Source organism: Moschus berezovskii, chromosome X (assembly GCF_049115385.1).
Source record: "Moschus berezovskii isolate FMDL1 chromosome X, NW_MosBer_1.0, whole genome shotgun sequence".
Lineage (NCBI taxonomy): Eukaryota > Metazoa > Chordata > Mammalia > Artiodactyla > Moschidae > Moschus > Moschus berezovskii.
The window spans coordinates 67,087,153-67,110,663 of record NC_142488.1 but is presented as its reverse complement, the minus strand read 5'-3'; the positions used below and the strand labels follow the sequence as shown (position 1 = coordinate 67,110,663).

At 36.0% G+C, this 23,511-nt stretch overlaps 1 protein-coding gene across 9 annotated transcripts in view; it reads left to right on the top strand.

The window, feature by feature from the left end:
• The window catches only part of ATRX (ATRX chromatin remodeler), a 298,228-nt gene that overhangs the window by 125,905 nt on the left and 148,812 nt on the right, over positions 1-23,511 (top strand). For all 9 annotated transcript variants that reach the window (XM_055438642.2, XM_055438638.2, XM_055438636.2 and 6 more), the window contains 3 exons: positions 2,352-2,424; positions 15,549-15,679; positions 16,368-16,544. In XM_055438642.2, the coding sequence (XP_055294617.1) occupies positions 2,352-2,424; positions 15,549-15,679; positions 16,368-16,544 (381 nt within the window). The remainder of the gene's footprint in view (positions 1-2,351; positions 2,425-15,548; positions 15,680-16,367; positions 16,545-23,511) is intronic.

The window sequence follows — 23,511 nt, the reverse complement described above, 5'->3', positions numbered from 1 at the left end:
AAATTGGACTTTGTTGATAGAATACTTAGTCAGAAAAAAATATTCAGGGAATTGCAAATAAGCACTATGTTAAAAGCAATGAATTCCAGGATAAGTTTGGGTGTGAGTCAGTGATAAGTGGCATTCCTTAAGAATTTGCTTGTCTGTATACAAAGCATGGTAAATTTATCTATTCTCCTAATGCATCCAACTTAATTCAGGTGACAGTGTTTATGAGCTCTTAAAAAACCTTCCCTGCTCCCATGAATTTAGAGGATTCCAATTTATTCAGCAGTAGTTGGGAATCTATTACAGTGTACAACATTTTCTAGTTGATCTCGGGAATGGCATGACTAACCATGATGAGGAACATGGTCCTAGGAGATTGCAGTCCAGTGAGCAAGATAGACATAGATAAGTCATTATTTTTTTAAAAAAAGAATTCCAGGAGAAAGATGTAAAACTAAAATGAGTCTGTGTGATAAATACTAGGTGAGCCAGTTATCCAAATATTGGAGAAAGACTTAAAAGAACAGGTAGTATTTGAACTCAGATTTGAAGAATGGGTCAAATTTTCAAAGATGTGGTAAGGAGGAACAACAGTAATATCACTAGTAATATTTAATTTGAGGATTGATCTGTTTGAGTGAAGTATTTATTGTGAGTTTGCTAAGTTTAATTGGGATATTTACTTTTGCCTTTCTACAGTTAGCATATTTCTATCCTGAACCTGTAGGTGTCTGTATTCCTTGTGAATTTTTTTCTTCAACATTTTCTCCCAGTATTTTTTTATGAAAAAAAGTTAAATATACAGAAGAGTTTCTACTGTTAACATTGTACTATATTTGCTTTATCACATACTATAATTTACATATCATATCTATCCATCAATGAACCTAACTTTTGTCCCCTCTTTTGTTTATTTTGAAATAATTATAAATTCACAGGAAGTTGCAAGAAAGTATAGAGGAGGTCTTGGATGTCTTTCATTAATTTCCCTCTAATGGTATCAGTCTTTCATAATTATGGTACAGTGTCATAACCAGGAAACTGATGATTTATTCCCATTTCATCAGTTTTACCTGCACTCCTTTATTTGTGTCTATGTGTGATTGTGTGTGTGTGTAAGTATAGTTCTGTGCAAAATTTGTATCACGTGTAGCTTTGTATAGCTACCACAACAACCAATATATTCAACTGTTTCATTAGCACAAGTTTCCCTTGTGCTGCCCCTATGCACACTTCCTTGCACATCCCTATTCTTACCCTGTGACAACTGTTAATCTGATTTCCATCTCTGTAATTCTGTTATTTTGAGATGGAATCCTGAAGTGTACAACCTTTTGAAATTGTCTTTCTTCACTTAGTGTAATTAATGTCCTTGAAATCTTTGATGCATTTGAAAAGAAATAGTAGACATTAGCATAATTCCCCCTGATTACTTCAGCATATATAGTGTTAACTAGGGTACACAGCGTTTGTTTTTGAGGCAAAATTTACATACAATGAAATATCTCTTTATGCTGCTGCTGCTGCTAAGTCGCTTCAGTCATGTCCGACTCTGTGCGACCCCATAGACGGCAGCCCACCAGGCTCCTCTGTCCCTGGGATTGTCCAGGCAAGAATACTGGAGTGGGTTGCCATTTTGTTCTCCAATGCATGCATGCATGCTAAGTCGCTTCAGTCGTGTCTGACTCTGTGCGACCCCATGGACAGCAACCCACTAGGCTCCTCTGTCCACAGGATTCTTCAGGCAAGAATACTGGGGTGGGTTGCCATTTCCTTCTCCTAATCACTATAACTATAAAGTTATATCCTATATAGTATCCTAAAACTATAAAGTCTTAATCAAAAGATAGAAATGTTACTTTTTGTAAGGAAATAAGTTTTACTGCACTTTAATATATCTCTGGGTGATTCTACTCATGATCACCATACAAATTTAAGTGTATTTTACAGTTACTTGGTATCACCAAGTATTGGTAGCATTTAAAAAAAATTCTTCAATGATACAGAAAAAGTTAGACATCTGTTAACTTTAAACAGGTTAGTACAAAGCCTACTTCAGTGAGAAACTTATGCTAATATAATGGTGAATGATAAAATATTTGCTACTAGGAAGGATGAGTTTTAAAATTCTTGTGCTGTGGGAAGAAACTTTGAAATATATAAGATCCAACTATTTATTATTTTGCTGCTGACACTTCTTAAATTCCGCATTGTACTTTCCTTGTAAATTGTTTTTATTCACGTTTTGGATCCCAGAGTGTAGTTTAGGACTCATTAGTTATTTTAAATTTTTTGGCTTTCAGTTTTATTTTACATGGTTTTACTTATGTAGATAATTTTAAGTACACTTTTGTTCCCTCAAGGAGATGAAGCCTTATCTAAATCAGTGCCTGTCACAGTGGATGATGACGACGATGACAATGATCCTGAAAATAGGTATGATTCCATCTGTAAGGACTTCAGAAAGATTATAACACACCCTAGGCATGGGCACAAAGAGCAGCATCGGGATCGCAAGCAGGTTGTACAAACCAGGAGTGCCAGCTTTAGAAAGACTCACTCACAGTCTTCCTCCAAGTTTCAAAGAAAGGCCAGAAAATGGGCTAAAACTCAGAAACCTTAAGAGAAAATAAATATAAATATCAATACACCAGCATAGGGTGTGTTATAAATACAGAACTGTCAATTTTTATGTTTCATGTAAACTGTGATAAGTTTTTGAGAATATTTTAATTTTGACAGATTATTTATTAGTGAAAGTGAATCATGTCTCAAAAATTGGTGACAACAGAAATTTCTATCCTCAATATTTGACTATTGTTTTAAATTGCCATCCAATGTGGTGTTCCTATTCATTAAAACCTGTTCAAAGTGGAATAAAGGAGACTGTGCAGATGTTTAAGATTAAGAAATTGCTTTAAAAGTAAGTATCTATTTGCACAGTGTCTAGACTGATTTAGATTTTAACAGTTTTTCAAATAAAATAGAAGTATACAGTTTGATAGTGTTAACATTAATAATACTTAATATGTGTAAATGTGAACATTGTAGTCTGTACAGATTGACTTAACTAAGGGATAGCTGGGAGAAGAAAAAATAGATACACCTATATCCTAGCAATGAGGAATAAAGAAAGTGAAGATATTTACAAATTTATGTTTTTATATATCTTTTAAACCCTTCCTGAACTAGAAGATCGCCCACACTGATAATCTTCACCATGGAGACAATGTGGTGTAATGGATGGATTTTGGAATAATGGGCATAAGAATATCTGACTTCTAGTTCTGACTTTTCTGTGTGATCTTGGGAAACTGATTTAACTTCTCTTTGCCAAAATTTTCTGTTCTCTAAATTGAAAAGGTTGGATGAAATGTTCTCTGATTAATTCTGGCACCAAAAATCTATGATAGACTTGAGATTTTACTACAGAGTCCTAGAGTGCTATATTAATCATCCATTTATTGCTAATAGTAAGCTCTAATAACTAAGAAAACTTGCAGATAAACATTATTTTTTGTGTCATAATTTTGTAAGAATTAACTGAGTTATTAAATGTTATGGGGCCAGCTGTCATTATAGTTCTGTTATGTCTTGCTGATGCTGATAGATTTTTCTGTTTCAAAGATCAGCATTCTCCTATAGGACAGCATTTTTATTAAGGTGAATAAGCAATAATTTTTATTCTGTAGTTTTGAATAGAACTTCAGTTCAGTCGCTCAGTGGTGTCCAACTCTTTGTGACCTCATGAACTGCTGCACGCCAGGCCTCCCTGTCCATCAAAACTCCTGGAGTCCACCCAAACCCATGTCCGTTGAGTCGGTAATGCCATCCAACCATCTTATCCTCTGTCGTCCCCTTCTCCTCCTGCCCTCAATCTTTCCCAGCATCAGGGTCTTTTCAAATGAGTCAGCTCTTCGCATCAGGTGGCCAAAGTATTGGAGTTTTGGATTCAACATCAGTCCTTTCAATGAACACCCAGAACTGATCTCCTTTAGGATGGACTGGTTGGATCTCCTTGCAGTCCAGGGGACTCTCAAGAGTCTTCTCCAACACCACAGTTCAAAAGCATCAATTCTTTGGTGCTCAGCTTTCTTTATAGTCCAACTCTCACATCCATACATGACCACTGGAAAAACCATAGCCTTGACTAGATGGACCTTTGTTGGCAAAGTAATGTTTCTGCTTTCTAATATGCTGTCTAGGTTGGTCATAACTTTCCTTCCAAGGAGTAAGTGTCTTTTAATTAGATGGCTACAATAATTATCTGCAGTCATTCTGGAGCCTAAAAAAATAAAGTCTGATACTGTTTCCACTGTTTCCCATCTATTTGCCATGAAGTGATGGGAATGAATGCCATGATCTTAGTTTTCTGAATGCTGAGCTTTAAGCCAACTTTTTCACTCTCCTCTTTCACTTTCATCAAGAGGCTCTTTAGTTCTTCTTCACTTTCTGCCATAAGGGTGGTGTTATCTGTGTATCTGAGGTTATTGATATTTCTCCTAGCAATCTTGATTGTAGCTTGTGCTTCCTCCAGCCCAGTGTTTCTCATGATGTACTGCAGTTTACTGTGATCCACACAGTCAAAGACTTTGGCATAGTCAATAAAGCAGAAATGGATGTTTTTCTGGAACTCTCTTGCTTTTTCCATGATCCAGCGGATGTTGGCAATTTGATCTCTCATGCCTCTGCCTTTTCTAAAACCTGCTTGAACATCTGGGAGTTCACGGTTCACATATTGCTGAAGCCTGGCTTGGAGAATTTTGAGCATGACTTTACTAGCGTGTGAGATGAGTGCAATTGTGCGGTAGTTTGAGCATTCTTTGCAATTCCCTTTCTTTGGGATTGGAATGAAGACTGACCTTTTCCAGTCCTGTAGCCACTGCTGAGTTTTCCAAATTTGCTGGCATATTGAGTGTAGCACTTTCACAGCTTCATCTTTCAAGATTTGAAATAGCTCAACTGGAATCCCATCACCTCCACTAACTTTGTTCGTACAGACATTTAAATTTTATTCTTTTAACATGCTTTAATTCCTCTTCATTTATTTGTATTATTTGTTTTCTTGTAAATTATATGGCCTCAAATGTTATTGAAAGGCTAATAATGTTTAAAACATGCTATATCCTAATTTACTTACAGGTTATGAACCTTGATTTTACATTTAACACCACCAACTGTCATTCAGTTCAGTTCAGTCGCTCAGTCGTGTCCGACTCTTTGCGACCCCGTGAATAACAGGCCTCCCTGTTCATCACCAACTCCCGGAGTTCACTCAAACTCATGTCCATCGAGTCGGGGATGCCATCCAACCATCTCATTCTCTGTCGTCCCCTTCTCCTCCCGCCCCCAATCCTTCCCAGCATCAGAGTCTTTTCCAGTGAGTCAGCTCTTCGCATGAGGTGGCCAAAGTTTTGGAGTTTCAGCTTTAGCATCAGTCCTTCCAATGAACACCCAGGACTGATCTCCTTTAGAATGGACTGGTTGGATCTCCTTGCAGTCCAAGGGACTCTCAAGAGTCTTCTCCAGCACCACAGTTCAGAAGCATCAATTCTTCGGCAGTCAGCACTCTTCACAGTCAACTCTCCCATCCATACATGACCACGGGAAAAACCATAGCCTTGACTCGACGGACCTTGGTTGGCAAAGTAATCTCTGCTTTTTAATATGCTGTCTAGGTTGGTCATAACTTTCCTTCCAAGGAGTAAGCGTCTTTTAATTTCATGGCTGCAATCAGCATCCGCAGTGATTTTGGAGCCCCAAAAAATAAAGTCTGACACTGTTTCCACTGTTTCCCCATCTATTTCCCATGAAGTGATGGGACCAGATGTCATGATCTTCGTTTTCTGAATGTTGAGCTTCAAGCCAACCTTTTCACTCTCCTCTTTCACTTTCATCAAGAGGCTTTTGAGTTCCTCTTAATTTTCTGCCATAAGGATAAGTGTCATTAAGCTGCAATAATTTTTTTTGTTAGAGCTTGTCAAACTATAAGTGTAATTTTTATCTTTTAAGTTACTTGATCATATCTCTCTGTAACTGGCAGGTATTTTATTGAAAGGCATCTTTAATTCCATCTTTTATTTGTGATTAAAAAAGTACAACCATGTTGAGTACTTTTGAGAAGAATTTTATTTTGAGCATGTTTTTCTTTATATCCAGTTTAATGTGCTTTTATAAAATATGCTATTAATAACTTGTTTCATATCCAGTATCCCAAAGAGGTATCTAATACCCATGAGTTACCTAATGATGGGGATACATACCTTTTTGAATTATTTTAGTATAGACAGTGTACTTGAGCATGAGTCGGACACGACTGAGCAACTGAACTGAACTGAAGCAACTTTTAAAGCTTTGTTTTCAGATCATGATAAAGTCTCGGAGTTATTTTCTACCTTTTACATTTTTGAGTAGGATATATTTTAGGAGACAGCATATTGTAGTAATGTATGAATTTGTACACAATTATGTATAAATTTCATATGCTTTGCTTTTTTAGCAGTATTGTAACACATTTTCACTGTTGATATTTATGGGCAGGTAAATAGTGTATTAATGCAAAGGGTTAATTATTTGGATGCAATAAATGTCTGTAAAACTTTTTTCTTTTTGAAGCATTTAATTTTAATTATAATCCCTCTTTTCATGAGAGTTGAAATAATTTGTTGGAACCAAGATATGCAAGCTAGTTTATAGTCAACAAAGTTTTGATATTTCTGAAATTGAGGAAGTGAATACTTTATAATTCTTAAAACATATGTTTTTATATATAACATATACTTAGCTATGTGTGTGAAAGTTTTATGACAGATTTCATTACAATTTATCTTTTTCGCTTTGAAGTTATAGTAGGTTTTGAGGTAATTTAAAGAACTTAGTCATGTCCTGAATAATTTAGTAGGTGTGAATAAATAAGTTTGTTATTTTAGCATGCTATTATGTAGTATCATTCGTATTTGAAAGTAAATGTGTGCTATTGTGAGATAGAGTGGTCTAACTTGTAAAATAATTTCTATTTTATTACATTTAATAAACAATGATAAAAATTATAGGTTGAGCAGTAGTTTAACTTTTATAATTTTTTTTCAGCTTTTTAGAAAAAATATAGACTAACTTTATATTTTGAATTTTGTATAACAGAATTTACTTCAGATTTTATAGCTTAGACTTTATATACTTTTCGAAAGGGAAAATGATATCAGTTTGTCAGATTATTTAAATTATACATAAAGTCATTTATTTGAATGTGCTATTATGTAAATGTTGGCTTTCAAATATCTATTATGTTTTAAATTGATTCTTTCATTAAAAGCATATTTAATGTTTATTTTAATGCCTGCACTGTGAATTAGCCTCAGTCATAACATAGTAGTGTATTTAAGTTTATTAGTGATGGTGTTGTGGATTATTAAGTCAGGCTTTTCTTTAGAGGTTGCATGTTAAACTATCACTGAAGAATCCATCCCCCTCCAAAAGAATTATTTTCAGAATATTCTTTATTTGTATTTTTTACAGGGTGTGGAAAATATTTAAAACTAAACTTTTAAAGGAAAAAACTTGATTGTCAGAATTTTTCCTAAATCTGCATTTTTTAAAATCCAAACAGCTTAAAATTGAGGCTTTTTAAATATGTATATCCTCTGCTGCCACACATATATATATTAATATTTACTTTATAATTCAGTTCAGTTCAGTCGCTCAGTCATTTCCGACTCTTTGCGACCCCATGAATCAGAGCACGCCAGGCCTCCCTGTCCATCACCAACCTCTGGAGTTCACTCAAACTCATGTGCATTGAGTTGGTGATGCCATCCAGCCATCTCATTCTCTGTCGCCCCGTCTCCTCCCACCCCCAATCCCTCCCAGCATCAGACTCTTTTCCAGTGAGTCACTTCATCGCATGAGGTGGCCAAAGTATTGGAGTTTCAACTTCAGCATCAGTCCTTCCAGTGAACACCCAGGATTGATCTCCTTTAGAATGGACTGTTTGGATCTCCTAGGTCGACTAATACTGCATAGTTTTTCTCATAGTTTCTGTCTCAGTGGAACTAATTTTTTTTCATAGAGCAAAATTTGATGTGGAGATTCCTTAAAGAAATTGCCCAATGTTAATAGAATTTCTGCTTCATTTGTGGGACTACGTTGTAGCCTTAGATTTTCCAGTTGTTATATCATTTGGTAGTACTTTGCTTTTCAGACTGGAAAACATACAAATGATATTTTTTTGCCTACTAGTTTGGTGTATTCTGTTGATGCAGGCTCTGTGCTAATAATCAAGCATATTTTTGGAAGTGATTAATGATTCCTGGATGTTTTTCATGCTAATAAAGATATTTGATGATTGTTTCGTTGGTTTCAGCAAATATTATTGGCTTGAGTATATGTCAAGTCCCTTCGACATATGACTTTGGTTTCCATTTAAGCACGTTTACAAATGTTCATCTTCTATATATTTCTTTAGCTGTTCTCTACAAATTTGCTAAATCTGGAATAATTTTTTTCTGTGAATTTTTTTTCATAGTGCTCCTTTTTGATTAGCAAAATTGCTTTAGTTTTCATTGAGCTTTAAAATCAAAGATTGGTTTTAAATGAGTATTTTACTTGTTTCATGTTTGAATAAGGATTTTTCAATATCTGGCAATTTTAAGGCAATTTTTTTCAATTTGCTTTATCTTTCCAGTGCAGCTAAGTATTATTGTAAGTCAAGTATAATACAAGTGGTCTAGCCACTAGACCGGAGAAGACAATGGCAAGCCACTCCAGTACTCTTGCCTAGAAAATCCCATGGATGGAGGAGCCTGGTAGGCTGCAGTCCATGGGGTCGCTAAGGGTCGGACATGACTGAGCGACTTCAATTTCACACATTGGAGAAGGAAATGGCAACCCACTCCAGTGTTCTTGCCTGGAGAATCCCAGGGACGGCGGAGCCTGGTGGGCTTCCGTCTTTGTGGTCACACAGAGTCGGACACGACTGAAGTAACTTAGTAGCAGCAGCAGCAGCAGCCACTAGATAGAATCAACTTGAGATATAAACATTATATTCAGCCTTTTTTTCGTATTTTCTATTGTTTGGTGATATTGGGACTTTCAGAAAATGAGAAAAAGCTCCCATCCCCACTCCCCAAAAAAGAGAGAGTTTGGATTTTCTAGGGTGAGCAAAAAAGGTTCATTTTTATGAATATATAGTCTTGGATTTTGAAAATAAAGTTAAGGCAAAGTCTTTGTTTTTACTTTTCAAGTATTGGATATAAAAAATTGAACTAGTTCTTTAGTATGATCAAATTTCCTAAATTAATATCAATGTTAATAAATTTCTTATTAAAAATTTCTCTAAAATTGGCTTAGATTTTTACATAAAATCAGGGAATACACAGTTTGTAATTTGAGCCCATGTATAAATTGTTAATAAACTTTGAGTTCTTAATTTCATACAGCTTTTGTCTTTCTACTCCTAAGATTTTTTTAAAGTTATTTGATACTAATATTAAGTAAACGGTGATGTTTTTTATTAAATGCAAACATTATAGAACATGTGACTAAAATATTTCGAGGTGTTGTTTAGCTTTTTGGTTATTTAGTGACTTCATCATTATCTCATGAATAGCACTCTCTTTAGGTGTAGATCATTATGCCTTGGTTATATTTTTTTCACAGAAAGGGTCATATGAAGATACTGGGTTGGTCAAAAAGTTGTTTCAGGTTTAACCCAGCATCAATTTTGAAGCCTTCCCTGGTGGTCCAGTGATTACGACTCTGTTTCCACTGCAGTGGGATTGGATTTGATCCAAGCCTAGCCAAGTGACCAAAAAAAAAAAAAAAGATATTAATTTTGAACCAGAGTTTAAAAAAATACTAATACATATTTTGAAGATGAGGAATTCCTTCGTAGTTCTATGAAATGTTAATCTTTTATTCACAACCTGTAGTATATAATATTTGTTAAAGCTTCCCTCCATACTAGATGGATATGTGTTCCTCACCCTGTTCTCACAAAAAGTTCTTATTGTGAGAAATTTTATTTATTCCAACATTTTTCTACTGTAGTTATTTTAATTGTTTTATAGATCAACCTTTTATATGGTGTGTTGTTTAGTATTGCATTTACTTAGTTTTTTTAATCTCTAAAACTATAATATTACTCAGAATTCTCTGTTTTAAGTATTCTATTGTGGTATTATGTACAAAATGCAAAAAACAAATAATTTGTCACCTTTGTGTATGGATCCACAGTATTTTGGCCTTCTAAAAATGTGTTTGCATTTACTAGTTTTCTTCAACTGTATTTTCAGAATCTCTTGAAAGATAAGACAGTAGATTGTTGGGAATATGTGAAATGGTCTGTCAGTATTTTAGAGATAGTGCATACTAGTCAATGGCCATGAGTTTGAGTGAACTCCGGGAGTTGGTGATGGACAGGGAGGCCTGGCGTGCTGTGATTCATGGGGTTGCAAAGAGTCGGACACGACTGAGCGACTGAACTGAACTGAAATCTTTAAAAATGAAATGTTGAATTGTTTCATTTCTAAATATATAATTATTAAAAATCAGTGAAATACAGATATTTCTAAGAATGTGACTTTAGTGTATTGCCGTGCTGCTGCTGCTAAGTCACTTCAGTCGTGTCCGACTCTGTGTGACCCCATAGACGGAAGCCCACCAGGCTCCCCTGTCCCTGGGATTCTCCAGGCAAGAACACTGGAGTGGGTTGCCATTTCCTTCTCCAATGTGTGAAAGTGGAAAGTGAAAAGTGAAAGTGAAGTCGCTTAGTCGTGTCCGACCCTTAGCGATCCCACGGACTGCAGCCTACCAGGCTCCTCCGTCCATGGGATTTTCTAGGCAAGAGTACTGGAGTGGCTTGCCATTGCCTTCTCCGAGTGTATTGCCGTAAGCACTCATTAATTAGAACAGTAGTAGTGAATGAGTAGAGAATATAGGACTAACATACTAAAATTAGTAGCAGATTGGATTTAGGAACTTAGGTTGTACTTCTGGCTTTGCCACTAACTAGCTTTGTTTCTTTGGCCAAGTCATTTCCCCTTTTTAAGCCTGTTTCCTCATGTATGAAATGACAAACTTGGACTCTGAGGTCCTTTCTTCAGCCCTAACATTTTGTGTTGCTTTTGTAATGGCTGTTTCTCTAAAATTCTCTGGTGCAAGAGATTCTCTTGATTATTCCTTTTTAGGAAACTCAGTGTTTTGAATGATCGATTTTTCTACCAGCCAAGAAGTGGTTTACTTTCTTTTCCTTTTTGAGTGCTTAAACAAGAGGCATTACTGATTTCCTTTCTAGATAGGATCAGAATTACTAAAGGCTTTCTTGGCTTGCTCACTCTCTGTGTGATTGCTCATTTGTCTTTGCATTGTTGGCCTCATTCCTTATTTTATTTTTGCTTTATTTTAGTATCTGATGGTGCAAGGATAATGAGGCATTAGCTTATCTTGGTATTCATTGTGTTATTTAGAAGACTTTGTTTGAGTTTTGGGGTTCTATTATTCTTTCATGCTACCAGTTCTGATCATTGTGTGTGGCTTTTTACCCTTCTTTCCATATTGTTTTGCTTTCTTCCCCTTTCTTTTCCATCCCTTTCAGGAAAATGGAGAAGTGGCTCCATTACTCTGGCTCTACCAGGTTTTCTGCCACAAGTGTGGCACAACTAGTGTCTCAGATGCTTCTGATAGAGTTGTGACTGCTTTGGATGCTATACCTGCCCGAAGATGTAATGTTGAGCATTGATATTCTAGGGGTAGTACCTTGTTGCCTGGATGATTTTCTCAGAAACATCCTGGAAAACCTCGAGAAAGGGAACTTCAGAGCAAACAGAATCAACTAGGGATCATGACTATACATCCATCACATGCATTCCAGCACGGGTCCTGCTGAGGCCTCCAAAATGATGCTTTCCCAGCCTGAGCTGTTTCTCAAGTGATGATATCCTTGAAGTTTTTGTGGCCTGTAACTCAAGAGTTAAGGTAGTGGAGTTTCCCTTGAAGAATTTCACTGCAGGCTTTATAGATGGGATACATCTCACCTCAACATGTTTGAATACTCACGTTGAAGGTCAGCCTCAACCCTTAGGTCTTTCAAATTAAGTTCTAACTTTCAGTTGTAGGTTATGTGATGGGCTAGTTGTACGATACATTAAGTCTTTGACTTACTGGACTTGAGCCATCAGCCATAATTTATGCAACTAATTTTATTTTATTATTCTTTTTAGGGCTTAATGTATGTGGCTATTCATTAGGCTTTCCTTTGCTCAAAAGGGCGGCAAATCTAAAACATCTTAGTGAGGTAAAGCTTAGGGAATCTCCATTATTCAGTATAACTTTCAGTTTGGAGAAAAATGAGCATTCTCTGAAGTTTGTAATTTTTTTTTTTGCTTCTAAAGTGTCTTGTGATTGTTCTGTAAATTATGACTTTATTGAAGGTTGTTGATAAATCAAGTAATTCTTCAGCATGTGGATCTCATTTCATTTTCCATGATTTATTGTGTGATTTTTCAGTTGGTATAGAATCTTATTATCTTACGTATTTCATATTTCTTAGTTTCTTCATCACGGCCTAGAATTTTAGTATTTGTAAGTTTACATGTTTTGACTTTTCATTTATTAGACTTATTAGGAATCTAGAGTTCGAAAGAAGAAATATGTGGTTTCCTAAAATTAACAACCAAGTCTTTATAGATTATATGGAGTTTATGACATTTTTAAACTTGTAAATGCAAACTAAAATCACCTGATTGAACTAACCTTTAGAGTAACTAAATTAATAATTGTATTCTTGTTTGCTTTTATTATACCACTCAAATAGTGATATAAGATCTTGTAACTGCACATAAACTGTGTTTTTCTATTTGTAACCTAGTATCCAGTGCTTCATATTATATGTACACACACGTGCACATACACTTATTCATTCCAGATCTGTGGTTTTACTCAAATTGGCTTGAAAAAGTCTTTCCTTGTTCATGGGAAATGATGATGTGGTATGTATTAAAGATACTTTTAGAGAGTTTTTCCAGAAGGATGCTTTTAATTAAAGAGCCACCCTTTATTTTGAAACTGTTTCCTAACTTGTGGAGGGTATGTTTATACTTTATAAAATGATGAAATGATATTTGGGTTTTTTTTTCTTGGCAAAACGTAAGTTGTCCCCATTTTAAAAACCTTTATTATGTACAGTCCAACCATGTACAGTTAGCAAACCACTGATGTAGAAGTTTAAAGTTAGTCTTTCTCAGTTGTGTCCAACTCTCTGTAACCCCATGGCCTGCCAGGTTCCTTGGTCCAAAGGATTTTCCAATCAAGAATACTGGAGTGGGTTGCCATTCCCCTCTTCAGGGGATCTTCCCAACCCAGGGGTTGAACCCAGGTCTCCTGCATTGCAAGTGGATTCTTTGCCATCTGAGCCACCAGTGCAACTCCAGTAGGATTTAAATTGGAATGATCTAATCTTCACTTCATTAAAATGCAAGTCAAGTTAGAAATCCTCAGAAAAGCTAACTCATCTGTGGTTTTCTCTTGCAATTTGTAGCTCTCTCTGTTGTCTAAATGTTCCTTATCTATCTGTTTAGGAAGGGAGGACCAAAGGGCATATCAGCATTTATGAAAGTAATTAGCTATTTTGTTTGCTTTAGTCTGTCTAGGTGCCTTTGCTGTATATCTTTGAATATAAATTGCAATGAGGAATCTATCTTTCAAATAAAATTAAGAAAACTTTAACATATATTAACACCTCCTAACATTCAGAAAACGAAGATCATGGCATCTGGTCCCATCACTTCATGGGAAATAGATGGGGAAACAGTGTCAGACTTTATTTTTTTGGGCTCCAGAATCACTGCAGATGCTGATTGCAGCCAGGAAATTAAAAGACGCTTACTCCTTGGAAGGAAAGTTATGACCAACCTAGACAGTATATTAAAAAGCAGAGACATTACTTTGCCAACCAAGGTCCGTCTAGTCAAGGCTATGGTTGGTTTTTCCTGTGGTCATGTATGGATGTGAGAGTTGAACTGTGAAGAAAGCTGATCGCCAAAGAATTGATGCTTTTGAACTGTGGTGCTGGAGAAGGCTCTTGAGAGTCCCTTGGATTGCAAGGAGATCCAACCAGTCCATTCTAGAGGAGATCAATCCTGGGTGTTCATTGGAAGGACTGATGCTAAAGCTGAAACTCCAATACTCTGGCCACCTCATGTGACGAGTTGACTCACTGGAAAAGAGTCTGATGCTGGGAGGGATTGGGGGTGGGATGATACGGGGACGACAGAGAATGAGATGGCTGGATGGCATCACCGACTGTGGACATGAGTTTGAGTGAACTCCGGGAGTTGGTGATGGACAGGGAAGCCTGGCGTGCTGTGATTCATGGGGTCGCAAAGAGTCGGACACGACTGAGTGACTGAACTGAACCATTGAATGAATTCTTGATTTAATGTGAGTTCATGTTAATAAAAATAATTTCAAATCTAAAAGTAGCAAAAGCCTCCTAATTCCAGCCCCAAGATTTTGACTGAGCTAGTCATTCATGGTTACAGAGTAGATGTTTATCCACATAGAAGCTAGTTCAGGGAAAACCAAGAATCAGTCAACTTTTGAGCCTTTTTATAAGGTATTCCTTTGTTATTGTGATTTATGAATTTATATCTAAAGGTGAAAATTACCTCATCTTACACAAAAATTGCTTTTATCTTACACTTTTTGATATCTTCCTTTAGTGCAAACATGAAAATTTATTAGGAATATATTTTATTTTAACATAAGATGGTATTAAATATTTTCTCATGCTTTGAGCAGTTTATTATTTTTTCATGGGCAAATTGGTCTTTGAGGAGCATATGGAAAAAATGTTGGTATGCTTTAGGCTATTGCATTATCTACTTTTTTGAAAAGTAAAAACTTTTTCATAGTAATTTGTGTTCTTTAACTATGTACATAGTAAATAGCACTCTTGCCCCTTTTCTGCCCTGGTTTGAATATTATTAAGGATTTTTTATTGCTTTAGTATTTTAATATATGTTGTATACTTTCATTTGATTAGAATTTATGCAGTAAATTGAAATTTAAGAGCAAAAAATGTTATTCACTAGTGTGAGGCACTGTTTCACAGTAGTGGTTTATTAGACACTGATTTTCTAAGAATATGTTTTACTTTTGAATAAATCCTTTCATGTGGAGTTTTGTGTTGAAATGCCATTTATTTGAATGAATTGATTTACTGTTGTGGGCCTGTTCGATATTGCAGTTGTCGGATGGTGGCAGCAGAGCAAGTATAGGATTGGAAGGATATCCAGCATGAAGTTCTAATTGATTAAAATAGTAGAAGTATCCCTAAGATTTTTCAGTATATTGTGAAATTGAATAGAACTGGGAGAAAATCAGTGCTAAGAGCATTTTCAAAAGCTTTGGTTGGTACTTTAAATTAAAATAGACTTTGATAGACTTATTTATAATAAAAATATTGACACAATTATTTCTATTTTGATGCATATAATTCCATTTGTTTTTAATTTGTAATACTTCACCACCAAATATATAGTTTTTATTGTCTTTTTACTCTCGAGAATTGCCAAGAAGATGCTTTTAGAAGAAATTAAAGCCAATCTTTCCTCCGATGAGGATGGATCTTCAGATGAATCAGAAGAAGGGAAGAAAAGAACTGGAAAACACAATGAAGAAAACCCTGGAGATGAGGGTGAGTTCCCCAGAGAGAAGTATGAAGTGAAGTGAAGTGGTAGTTTCAGTCGTGTCCGACTCTTTGCAACCCTGCGGACTGTAGCTTTCCAGGCTCCTCTGTCCATGGGATTCTCCAGGCAAGAATACTGGAGTGGGTTGCCATTTCCTTCTCCAGGGTCTTTCCAACCCAGTGATTGGACCCAGGTCTCCCGCATTGCACGCAGATTCTTTACTATCTGAGCCATCAGGGAAGCCAGAGAGAAGTATAGGATGTCATAATTTGGTTGTTTGACCAGTTCAGTCTTTGAAGGCTGACCATGAAATCTCTTATTATATATGTTTGAAGTTTATTAAACATTTAAATGTTTAAAACGTTGCTACCATTAATCCTTTTGGATATCTGGTAATAATTGTGCAAGTTTTGTCAGTCACTGCCAATAAATAGATGGTTTGCAAAGCAAAATATTTTTTGCTTTTTAAAAATCTATAAATGTATATTTATTGGTGACATTTAATTACTACTTAATGATAGTAATAGATCAAGTGTGATGTATGAGATTGCTTGTATCAACAATGAAACAAGGTAAGTATACAGCTCTGATCAGTTTCATACATCATGATAATTATCTACAAACAAAATACGTAGTTGTACAACATTTTAAAGGAAAAATTGCTGAAGGTTTTAGTGATTTGTTTTCTTCTTTTAGAAGTAAAAAGTCAAGCCAATTCTGAATCAGATTCAGATTCTGAAGAATCTAAGAAGCCAAGATACAGACATAGGCTTTTGAGACACAAGCTGACTCTGAGTGATGGAGAATCTGGAGAAGAAAAAAAGATGAAGCCTAAAGAGCACAAAGAAGCCAAAAGCAGAAATAGAAGGAAGGGTAAGACATTTTAATTCTGATGGTGAACAACATAGTGGTTCATACTGGTAAAGAACATATCTGTTCCAACAATTGACCACCTATATTAGGTGAGTGTCTGCACACTAACAACAGCTATTCTGAGATTCAAGTAAAGAATTTAGAGTGGGAAGGTAACCCAGAAACTTGAGAGATGACAAAGAATATTTTTGACCTTTAGAAGTCATATACATTTAGATTATAAAGATAAATATGACAATAAAATATGCATTAAAGTTATGTGGAAGATATAAGACTGCCTGTGACTACAGGAAAAAATAATGCTTTCCTGAGGAAAGATAGAAGATATAGAACTGAACTGATGCAAGCTTAGGTGTAAAACTTATATGTAGCAGATTAAATTTTTATTACATTAAATTCTGTGTCTTTCTGCACTGAGTCAGTTACATGTTTCCAACATCATGGTAAACATTGAGGACATAAAATGAATAAATAAATCACTGTTCTATGTGATAGTTTTCAACCTGGCTACACATGCAGATCACTTGGGGGATTTAAAAATATACTTTCCTATGGCAGGGCTCCACCTCGAGCCAATTGAAGCATAATTGGTGGTGGTGGGGAACTAGGTATCCATATGTATTAAAAGCATCTCTGAAATGATTCTGATATGTAGCCAGTTTTGGCAGTCACAGGTTAAATAAGAATTATTGACAGTAGTATTATAAGAGCTTGTAATACCATGAGGGGTTGTCTTGTGTAACAAATGTAAGGTGTCGCATAAAGAGGATTTCTTTAGCTTCTTGGGGGTTGGGGTTATCAACAGAGAAGACTTGACAAAGATGGAGAGTTTCATCCAGCAGATAAAGTTCTAAATGGGGAGAAGGTAGATTTGTTGTTAAAAGTATAATATAAGCGGGGAAGAGGTTTTATTTTATATTTTATTTATTTTATTGGAAGCAAATTACCTTACATTAATATATTGGTTGGTTTTGCCATACATTGACATGAATCTTCCCCGGGTGTACATGTGTTCCCTTTCTTGAACCCCCCTCCCACCTACCTCTTCCCCATTTCCTCCCTCCGGGTCATCCCCGTGCACCAGCCCCAAGCATCCTGTATCATGTGTTGAACCTGGACTGGTGATTCATTTCACATATGATAATATACATGCTACAATGCCATTCTCCCAAATCATCCCACCTTCACCCTCTCCCACAGAGTCCCAAAGACTGTTCTATATACCTATGTCTCTTTTGCAGTCACGTATACAGGGTTATCGTTACCCTCTTTCTAAATTCCATATATATGCGTTAGTATACTGTATTGATGTTTTTCTTTCTGGCTTACTTCACTCTGTATAATAGGCTCCAGTTTCATCCAACTCGTTAGAACTAATTCAAATGCATTCTTTTTGATGGTTGAGTAATACTCCATTGTGTATATGTACCAAAGCTTTCTTATCTATTCGTCTACAGATGGACATCTAGGTTGCTTCCATGTCCTGGCTATTATAAACAGTGCTGAGATGAACATTGGAATATATGTGTCTCTTTCAATTCTGGTTTCCTCGGTGTGTATGCCCAGGAGTGCGATTGCCGGATCATATGGCAGTTCTATTTCCAGTTTTTTGAGGAATCTCCACACTGTTCTCTATAGTGGCTGTACTAGTTTGCATTCCCACCAACAGTGTCAGAGGGTTCCCTTTTCTCCACCACCTCTCCAGCATTAATTGCCTGTGGACTTTTGGATAGCAGCCATTCTGACTGGTGTGAAATGGTATCTCATTGTGGTTTTGATTTGCATTTCTCTGGTTATGAGGGATGTTGAGCATTTTTTCATGTGTTTGTTAGCAGGGGAAAAGGTTTTAAAAACCTCTGCAAATTGTTTAGCACATGGTGGAGGGGACGCAATTAATGTGGTATGGCTAGAGTATAGAAGGGTATAAGGAAAGGAACAGCAGGAAATTGGACTGGACCAATAAGATAGAGATCAGATACTGTGGATCCTTGAAAGCCTGTTCCTCAAATTAGAGTACTTGACAGTGTACTCATGAGGCTGTAGAGTGAATATGGTACATCTCTTTGGTGTGTTCATTTTACATAAGAGTTGTTGGAGAGCATTCTTATATTAAATAATACATATTGAGCAATTAAATGTGGAATTTTCCTGAGAATTTTGGCTAACAAGAAGTTCAAAGAAAGTTTTTTCTTCTTTGGGACAGACTTTGAAGTCTTTATTACCTAACTCCTGTCACGCAGATTAACTCTTCTTTGTGCCACTAGGAATAAGAAAGCAGTTTTGGAAATATCTGAAAAGTACATTGGCTCTATAGAATGGAGAGCCATTGTTTTTTTAATTTAAAAAATTATTTTTGTATCATAGCTGTATTGGGACATAATTTAAAAATCATACGGTTTACCTGCTTACAGTGTACAGTTTGTTTTTAGTATATTCACAGAGAGGTGCCACTATTTAAAAAACTATTTAAGGTATGTATACAGAAAAGCATATATTTCATAAGTGAACATCTTTTAGAAAAATTATTTATTTATTTGGTTGCACTGGGTCTTAATTGTGGCAAGCAGAGGTTTTTTCTGGTTGCAGCATTTGAACTCTTAGTTGCAGCATGTGTGATCTAGTTCCCTGATCAGGGATAGAAACCAGGCCCCCTGCATTGGGAGCATGGAGTCTTAGCCACTGGACCATCAGGGAAGTCTCTGTAAGTGGAAATCTAGATGAACATGTTTCGCACCTAGATAAAGGCATAAGACATTCATTAGCAGCATTCAAGATTCATAACTTCGGTACAACTACTCATTGTTCCATTGAAAGGTTTCAACTAAGGATGTAATATGGTCAGATTAGCTGCCTGTTACTCTGTGAGACTGAGGGCTTTGATCCGATAACTGGGAGAAATACCAATAACCGCAGATACGCAGATGATGCCACCCTTATGACAGAAAGCAAAGAGGAGTTAAAGAGCCTTTTGATGAAAGAGGAGAGTGAAAAAGCTGGCTTAAAACTCAGCATTAAAAAAACTAAGATCATGGCATCTGGTTCCATCACTTCATGGCAAATAGATGGGGAAATGATGGAAACCATGACAGACTTACTTTATTTTCTTGGGCTCCAAAATCACTGCAGATGGTGACTGCAGCCATGAAATTAAATGACGCTTGCTCCTTGGAAGAAAAGCTATGACCAACGAAGACAGCATATTAAAAAGCAGAGACATTACTTTCCCGACAAAGGTCCATCTAGTAAAAGCTGTGGTTTTTCCAGTACATGTATAGATGTGAGAGTTGAACCATAAAGAAAGCTGAGCAGTGGAGAACTGATGCTTTTGAACTGTGTTGTTGGAGAAGACTTTTGAGAGTCCCTTGGACTGCAAGGGGATCCAATCAGTCCATCTTAAAGGAAATCAGTCCTGAATATTCATTGCATGATTTCCTGTGCATCTTCAGAAGGAGAAATACCAATTTTACCTCTGAGGCTTGTTAGCTCAGGAATATAGAGTCTTTTACTAGGCCAAATAGGACTTCCCAGGTGGCTCAGTAGTAAAGAACCCGTGTGCCAAGCAGGAGACATGGGTTTGATCCCTGGGTCGGGAAGATTCCCTGGAGAAGGAAATGGCAACCCACTCTAGTATTCTTGCCTGGGAAATCCCATGGACAAAAGAGCCTGGTGGGTTACAGTCTATGGGTTTGCAAAGAGTCAGGCACAACTTAGCAACTAAACAGTAGCGTCAGCAGCAGCTGTGGGCCAAATACATTTGAAGTGTTTTATTGAAACCCAAGTTTTCTGTGATCTCTGTTTCCACTGTGCTTTTCTGTGGGTAATTTATAATCCAACTGTTTTTTTTTTGTCTGTTTGTGTAGAAGGAAGTAAACTAAAATTCCATCTTATTTATGTTTCTAATAAAGATTAATGTAATAGTAATTGATACTACATTCGGAATTGCACCATTTTCCAAGTTTTGCGAACTCTTGTGTCTCTATATTGTCTGGATACTTATGATGGGCAATAGGGAAAAATCAGAAGCTAGTAGCTTAATTATTAAATGAAGCTTAGCATGTGAACATTTTCACCTAAATTTGAAAATAGTTGTAAAAGTTATTTTGGTGATAATTTCAAAAATGCAGTGATTGCCTTTGTAGTAGATTATATTCTGTTCCGTTCCGTTCCGTTAGGTTCATGTTATTTTTCTCATGTATTATAATGATAATTATGTAGGATAGTGCCCTTATACTTAAGGGTGAAGTGTCATGATATCAGCACTTAATTTTTTATGGTTCAGGGCAAAAAAGGATGTGCATATATTTAGACAGAAATAAAGCAAATGTGGTAAAGCAAATCCACTTTAAGTGGATTTAAGAGAAGGGATACAGGTGTTCATTTGGCGATTCTTTCCAATTTTTGGTAGGTGTGAAAATTTTCAAAATAACATATTTGATGAAAATTTAATACTAGGCTTAAAATTGTATTTAATCATAGAATTTGTGTGTGCATGTGGACATCTTGTTCTCCCAAATTCCCAGTTGTTTACCAGTCCTTTTTTTTTTAATAACATTTTTATTTATTTATCTGGTTGCAGCAGGTCTTACTTATGGCACCCAGGATCTTCGATCTTCCTTGCAGCATGTGAGATCTTTAGTTGGGACATGTGAACTCTTAGTTGTGGTATGTGGGATCTAGTTCCCTGACCAGAGTTGAACCTGGGCCCCCTGCATTGGGAGTGTGGCATCTTAGCCACTGGATCACCAGAGAACTCCTTTATTATTGATTTTTTTGTTTTTTTTTTACTGTTGCAAAATACACATAATTTTTAACTGTTTGAAGCAATTCCGTGGCATTAATATATTTGCCTTATTGGGCAACCATCAACACTGTCTGTCTCCAGAATTGTTTGATCATCCCAAACTGAAACTAAACAGTAACTCCTCACTCTCCTCTTCTTCCACAACCAGTCTTTATATTATTTATGCTTGTCTATGTTTTTAAAGATAGACCATACCTTTGATTTTGATGTCAGATCATAATAGATATTCTAAAAATATTTTATTTTGAAGTAATTTTAGATTTATAGAAATGTCACAAAAATACTCTTTACCTAGCTTTCCTAATTTAACACCTTATACTTATTATAGCACAACAATCAAAACCAGGAAATTAACATTGATACAATACTATTAATTCAGCCAGTGTTTGACAAACTACACCTGAAGGCTAAATCTGACCTTTATGTTTTTATAAATAGTTTTATTGGTGCACTGTCATACTTACTCAGTTATTGCTTTCATGTGTTTACAGTGACAAAGTTGAGTAGAGGATGCAACACTGACCTTATAGCCTACAAAGTTGAAAATACCATCAGATCTCTGACCTCTGATGTAAACTGTAGATTTTATTTGGTTATCATTATTTTTCCACTTGTGTTCTGTTTCCACTTTGGAATCCAGTCTAGGATCCCACATTGCATTCAGTTGTCTCCTTAATCTACTCCAGTCTGTGACAGTTTGTTTGTCTTTTCTTTCATGACCTTGACATTTTTGAAAAATATTGATCAGTTATTTTCTAGACTGTCGATCTGTATGTATTTATCTAGTGTTTTCTTATGGTTTCAGTTCAGTTCAGTCGCTCAGTCGTGTCCGACTCTTTGCGACCCCATGAAACACAGCACGCCAGGCCTCCCTGTCCATCACCAACTCCCGGAGTTCACTCAAACTCATGTCCATCGAGTCGGTGATGCCATGATTTAGGTTATTAGACATTGTGACAAGAATACTGCTAAAGTTATATTGAATCCTTCTTGGTGTGTTGTACCGAGTGTGTATGATGAAAATGTGTTTCTGATTATTGGTATTGTTAACCTGATTAAGTTACTGAAGTTGGTATCTGCTGAGTTTTTCTACTGTTAAAAAAAACCCCTATTTTTTGTTCATATTTAATGAATATCTTATGGAGAGATACTTTGAGACAATGCAGATATTCCATTTGTCATCATACTTCTACCCAATAATTTTAGCATCCAACTGCCTAAGCAGTTTTTACTGTGTTGTATGTTTAAGTGGTGATTTACAATTTCTTTCATTACTTCTAGGAAGAGTTGTTTCCCCCTATTTATATATTTATCGGATTACTTATGTTATTATGGACATATAGATGTTTTATTTTATTCTTTTTTTTTTATACTATGAGTTACAATCCAGGTTTTCACTTTATTGCTCAGATTGTTCCAGCTTTGGTTGCTGGAAGCTTCTTCAAGTTGCATCATGTATCCTTTGAATATATCCCCATCAGTTTTTGATCAATGCTTTACTTTCTGGTACGCAAGATAGTCCAGGCTTATCTTATATTTCTCCTGCCTGGCTTCCTCTGACCAGAAAAATACAGGTATTCTTCTGGGGTTTTAGATGACTGTGTCTTACTGGCAATTTTAGTACAGAAAAATAAAATTTTGGAGAGAAAAAATAAAATTGGGTATTCATCTTATTTTCTTGTGATAGGCAGGACTCAGTTCCTTTTTTCCCAGTTCTGTGGCTAGAAATGAGGGTCTCCCAGACTTTTGCACTTAGCACGCTTTGCAATTCAGCTGGCCTTCCTGTCAAAACCAGGAAAGGAGTGGGGGAAAAGAAACCCATGACATTCATCCTCCCACACAGGTTTAAGAGGATCGTTAAAGTTTTGATTTCAGTCCCCAATCTGCCTACTCTTATTCCCTTTGAAGAGTCCTTAGGTTGTTTATTTATGTATTCTGTCTGTAGTTTTAGTTGTTATAAGTGGCAGAGAGTCTGTAATCACCCTTAATTCACCTTGGCCAGCCTACTTAGCTTGCTGAAAATAACCAGAATTTTTGTATTGACGGATAATTTTTCATTTTGTCAGTTTACATGCAGTTAATATATTTTAATGTAGAATCATAGTTTTATAACCATACTTGGTTTTCACTTGGATTTTTATAAATACCAATTGAGTCATTAACTGG